General features: G+C 51.6%; 1 protein-coding gene across 1 annotated transcript in view; it reads right to left on the reverse strand.

The window, feature by feature from the left end:
- Window positions 1–5250, reverse strand: part of SALL4 (spalt like transcription factor 4) — a 36287-nt gene extending 31037 nt beyond the window's left edge. The window contains exon 1 of the mRNA XM_075572614.1: window positions 4745–5250. Coding sequence (XP_075428729.1) covers window positions 4745–5250 — 506 coding nt within the window. The remainder of the gene's footprint in view (window positions 1–4744) is intronic.
- Window positions 5251–6000: the final 750 nt, after the last annotated feature.

Here is a 6000-nt window from a genome sequence, read left to right on the forward strand (position 1 = left end):
TTAAGCAGGGAGATTGGACGGTAGCTTCCACATTGCATCGGGTCCCTGCCTTCTTTGTGTATTATGGCCAGGCTGGCTAGGGACATTGATGAAGGGATTTGATTTCCTTCCATAAAATCGTTAAATGTTCTGAGGAGATGCGTGGATAATACTGGCAAGAATCTCTTATAGTAGACATTAGTGAAGCCATCTGGGCCGGGAGACTTAGTGATTTTTAATGATTTGACCGCCTCTTCCAGTTCCTCTTTTGAAATCTCAGCGTTGAAGACTGTGTTTTCCTCTTCCGTTAGTGTGGGAAGCTGACACTTATCTAAGTATTGTGCTATTAATTCGGATGCTACTGATTCAGGACGGCCTTTTTTGGATCTTAAGTTATAAAGTTCGGTGTAAAATTTTGTGAATTCGGCTGCTATTTTATTGTCACTATGTTGTATCTCACCAGACCTACTCTTGATCGCCGTGATTTGGGATCGTTTATGCACCCCTCTTAATTTAGTCGCTAAAAGTCTGTCTGCTTTGTTACCTTTATCATAATATTGTTGGTTGGTCCACTTGAGGGCTTTCTCAACATCCTCCAGCTGGATTTGTCTAAGTTTTGCTCTAGCTGTTGTTAATGTCTTATATATTTTTTTTGAGGGGTTAGCTTTATGAGCTTGTTCTATTATTTTGATATCATCTGTGAGCTCCTTTATTAGTTTTTGGCGGGCTTTTTTCCTGTGGGATGCGATGGAGATGATTTTCCCTCTAATGGTTGCCTTATGGGCTTCCCACAGGATTGCTGGTGAGGAAACGGATCCTGAGTTAAAAAAAAAGTAGTCTCGAATAGCAGCTCTGATCTCTCTTTCTATCTCAGGATGGTTGAGTAGTGAGTCATTTAGCCTCCATGAGTAATTTATTGTCTTTTCGAAGGGTGTTGTCAAGGTTATGGTAACCGGGGCATGATCAGACCACGTGATCGGTCCTATGTCGGAGTCGGTTGTAGCCGCCACTACATTTTTTGTGGCCAGAAAGTGATCTATTCGAGAGTAGGTCTGGTGAGGTGCTGAGTAGAAGGTATAGTCTCTCTGGCCCTGGTGTTGGGTTCTCCAGATGTCCACCAGTGAAAACTCGCTCAAGATTCCCCTAAACCTTTTCCCTGTGATTTGGGAGGGGGTTGTACGGGGAGGACCCATTGTGGTCGATCTGTCCTCGGTGGGGTTGAGGACCATGTTTAGGTCCCCTCCCACTATCATCGATGACAGATATCCCGGGTCTATGCCCTCGAGTACTTTCTTTAGAAATTCGGTTTGGTTCTCGTTTGGGGCATATACATTGATAAGAGCGATCGCTGAGCCCGCTAAGGAGCCATATACCACTAAAAATCTACCCTCTGGGTCCGCAGTTGTTTTGATATGATTGAATGGGGTGCCCTGCCTGATGAGGACAGCTACACCCCTTTTTTTTGCTAGTAAATGATGCGAAAAAACACATTGGGAACACTTTTTTGAATAAATTTGGGGGGTCTTGTGATGTGAAGTGGGTCTCCTGTAGAAATATGATGTCCCCCCCTGATCTTTTCATATCTTGGAGTGCTAGTCTCCTTTTTCGGTTATTCTGGAGGCCCTTCACATTGAGTGATGTGAATTTAATTGTGGATTGGCTAGTCATTTGGGTTCTTTTTTGGGTGGTATCGTGAGACCTCACCTTTCCCATTTGAGAGGCCCTGATTCAGTAAGTCTGAGTCTGGTTTGTATCTCTGTAGGTGTGGGATCTGCGAATTTTTTTTGCCTGGAATGGCTATTTTAAGCTGAGGTGGGGGGGCGTGGGGAAGGGTCAGTGGGGGTAGGGCATAGATCAGCTGGGACAGAGTCAGCTGATAGAGATAGGTTGTAGCGAGGCCTTGATAAGGTCTCAACAAACTTTTGCCAGCTTTAAAAACAGCCGGCATTTGGGCTATAAGAGCCATTCTGGGGTGGTTCCGGGTCAGTCCACCATTGGACGTCTGAGGGGTCCAAACCCTCTATAGAAATTACTTAACCCCTTTTTTTTTTACGTAAGTCCTCAGTCCACAGGTGGGGGGGGGGGGCGAGGGCATGAGTCAGGCAGTTTAAACATTTCACCTTTTTTGTACATCATCTGTTATGTAACATTACATCATGGTCCCATTATGCACAATTTGGGGGGGGTGGGGGGGGTGGTGTGGGGGGGGGTGGGAGGGGGGGGGGGTGGGGGGGGGTGGGAGGGTGGGGGGGGGGTGGGAGGGTGGTGGGGGGTGGGGGGGGTGGGAGGGTGGTGGGGGGTGGGGGGGGTGGGGGGGGGGGGGGTGGGGGGGGAGGGTGGTGGGTGGGGGGGGGGAGGGTGGGGGGGGGTGGGGGGGGTGGGGGGAGGGGGGTGGGAGGGTAGTGGGGGGGGGCGGGGGGGGGAGGGGGGAGGGGCTTGACAGAGCCACTCCGACAATATGGGCATTTCACATTTTTGTTTGCTGTGTCTGTTGTATAACCCTATATACTAAACATACTATACACTGTCTGGAAATTAGCCTAGACACATTTAGTTTTCCTATGAGCCTCTGCTTCCTCTAGGTGCTTTTCCAAGGGAGAACATAGGTACATATCATTTATTACATATATTTTTCAACTTTTGAATAACATCCGGGGGGTGGGGGCGTGAAGGGGGGGGGGGCAGGGAGTGGGGGGGGGGACGGCGGGGGGGGGGAAGGGTTGATGGAACATTTCCAGCAGTAAGGACATTTCACATTTTTGTATGTTGCCACAGTAGTACCACTTTATCCAGTGAGTGTCTTATGTGCTGTTTGAAAATCAGTAAGGGCACTTTTAATTTCCTTATGTATTTTTGCTTCTTCTGAGTGCTATCCTACGGGAAGATATAGGTGTACCTCCCCCGTTTCGTGTACCTCTTAGCTTTTATTTAATACTAGGGGGGGGAGGAGGGGGAGGGGGGGGTGTGGGAAAGCATAGGTGCATCTCACCCCATGTATATACTCCTTAGCTTTTTGTTTAATACTGGGGGGGGGGGGGGGATAGGAGGGGTGGGAAGGCTTAGGTGCACCTCGCCTATTGCCTATGCTTCTCATCTTTTATATAATTCTGGGTTGGGGGTGAGGTGGGGGGGGGGGGTGGGGGTGAGGTGGGGGGAGGGGGGGGGGGTAGGGGGAGGGGGGGAGGGGGGAGGAGGGGGGGGGATGATTGAACATTTCAAACAGTGTGGGCATTTCACTTTCTTGTATGTTGCGTCTCTCGTACCAATCTATGACATAAATATACTGAGTACTGTCTGGCAATCGGCCGGGGTCCATTTAGTTTCTTAAATATCCCTGCTTCCCCCGGGTGTTATTCCACGGGGGGGCATGGGTACACCTCTTGTTTCGCATGTACTTCTCAACTTTTATATAGCACCGGGGGGGGGGGAAAGGGGGGGGGGAGAGGGGGGGATGTGTATGGGGGGGGGGGGCAGCGACCCACTTCCAACAGGACAGGTGTTTCCCAGTTTTATATATACTCTCTATGATCCTCTGGGAGTCGTTCCAGGAGTGAGGGAAGTATGATGGGGGCCATAGGGGTATTTTATTTATTGTTTACACTTCTTTATTTTTATGTATGGGGGGGGGGGAGGCTATGTGCTTAGGTTATGGTTGAAATGGGGAGAGGGGAGGGAGAGGGGAGGGGGGGGGGTGGGCTGTGGGGTGTCTTCCATAGCATAACATTTTATTACTTTACTCACGGCCTTCAGGGCGCTAAACCTCAGTCTGTGTTTTTGCGTCCCTTAAGTCAGCTCGGGTGATTCAGCTCCCCTGGGCCACAGTTGTTCTTCATCGCCCGAGCCGGTGTGTTCCTCTTCGGTCCGGGCCCCCCCGCCGACGAGCCATACCCCCCCCCCCCCTGCACCCCAAGCAAAAGAAAAGACCATCTCGAAAAATCGGGGCAGCTGGCCTGAGAGAGGGGGGGGGGGGCACACAACCCCGCGGGGCTACCAGAGAGACTGGAGGCCGGGGCTCAGCAGAACAAGGCCGAGGACCCGGCTCTCCTAGCGTATTGGGATTGGGGAGATTACGCTCCTGCTCCATCCGATCGGGCCGGGTGTGCACCAGGGTTTCAAAGCAGCCGGCGGGATCAGCTCCGGTGCCCTCGCGGGAGTAGATGACACGTGGCTCAGTGTGGGGAGCGGTGTCCAGTGTCGTCTCGATCGGGAAGTCGGCAGCTCCTCTCCAGGTACTGCTCCGGTTCGATGGGGTGTCTTCCAATGTGGTCGTGGCCCCCCCCCCCTCCTCGGGACCACTTAGGGAAGGGGGGGGGTGTTGTTTGAGTGCGGTGGCGGCTATTACTGCTTGTCCCTGGAGTGCTGGGCCGCGATCCTCTCTGATATCCGAGGCGGGTCTCCTGCTGCTTCACTAGATGACGGGTTGTCTGGTAGCCATCCTTGTGGAGGAGTTAGGCCCAAGGCCTTTGCAAATGGGGCCATGTCCGCGGGGTACTTCAGGGACAGGAACTTTCCGTTTCTGTTCACCGATAACTTAAACGGGAAGCCCCATCTATACAGGATTCCCTTCTCACGAAGAAAGTTAGTCAGCGGCTTTAACTCCCGTCTGCGGTCTCTTGTTGCTTTTGACAAATCATTGTAGACTTGTAAGGTCTCATTTTGAAATTTTATTTCTCCCATGTCTCGGCATGCTGAGATGATTTTTTCTTTGGAGGTGTATTTATGCATTTTTATTATTATGTCCCTCCTTCGTTTTGGATCATCTGACTTGGGTCCCAGCGCACGGTGGGCTCTGTCCATTTCTAACTCCTTTTCTTCCAGCTCCCCGCAGACCAAATTGAAGAGCTCCAGGAGGTAAGGCCTGATCTGTTCCTGCGTGACCGACTCTGGAACACCCCTCACACGGATGTTCTGTCGCCGGTCACGATTTTCCTGTTCCTCCATGCCTTCCTTGAGGAGGGAGATCTCTTCCCCTAGGCGGCTGATCTCCTCTTCTGCCTCTCCCTGTCTTTGTAGGGATTCGGAAAGCCTGTTCTCCAGGGACGTGGTCTTTTCTGTCAGCCCTGATATTTCTCTTCTAATGTCGCTCACTGCAGCCAGCAATTCCGTTTGGAAGGAAGTTTTGAGTGTATCCGCCATGCCTGCCATCAGTTCCTCCAAATATGCCCTGGTTATTTTGTGTTCTGGGCTTGTAGGGGGGTTTTCGCTTGGCTGGGTCTTTTTCCCAGATTGGGAGGTAGCACCATGCGGTCCGCCGCCATCTTGGGGATTCATATTGCCGTCCTTCCCCCGCTGAGACGGTGAAAAAAATTTAGTGACAGGGTGGTTATTCGCTTTTTTCGTTTTTGACATCCCCCTTCTGTTTATTTATCCGGAGGGACTAATTTCATCCAGAAATTTTAAGTTTGAGTAGGGGTTTTTGCGCTGTTTAACCCGCGGGTTTCAGGAGCTCCTCTAACAGCCGTCCATGTCGGGTGACGTCACCGGAAGTTCCCCTATATTTGGCTTCTTTAAATAAATATAACCATGCGCCATAAAGTTTTGGTTTCTTTGAAAACGAAGCACAATTTTTTTTTCTTTGAGCCGCTGAACGCGCGGGAGCGTTTGTAAATCAAGCGTTTTCATTTCCCTTATCCCAGGAGTGCGCAAATGTTTTAACCTGCGACCCCTCCTCCCCCGCCTGCTTAGCTCCTGGCTCGCGTCCCCCTCCTCCCCGCCTCCGGCGTCAAATGACGTTGCGGGGTCATGCAACGTCACGTTGCCATGGCAACGCGGCGACATTTGCCGCCGGTTACCATGGAGACGCGTTGCCGAAGATCAGGTAGGAGAGGCTGCAGAGGCCTCGTGCGGTCCCCCTGGCATTTAATTTAAATGCCCCTGGGGAGAGCGCGGGACCTCTGTAGCCGCCACACCCCGCACCCCCCCCCTGGAAATTCTCCCGCACCCCCCCACTCCCACTTTGAGTGCCCCTGCCTTATCCCACCCTGTCCTTATCAAGGAGCTAATAAAGAGATGGGAAGAAGC

This window comes from Ascaphus truei, chromosome 15, assembly GCF_040206685.1.
Source record: "Ascaphus truei isolate aAscTru1 chromosome 15, aAscTru1.hap1, whole genome shotgun sequence".
Classification (NCBI taxonomy): Eukaryota; Metazoa; Chordata; class Amphibia; order Anura; family Ascaphidae; genus Ascaphus; species Ascaphus truei.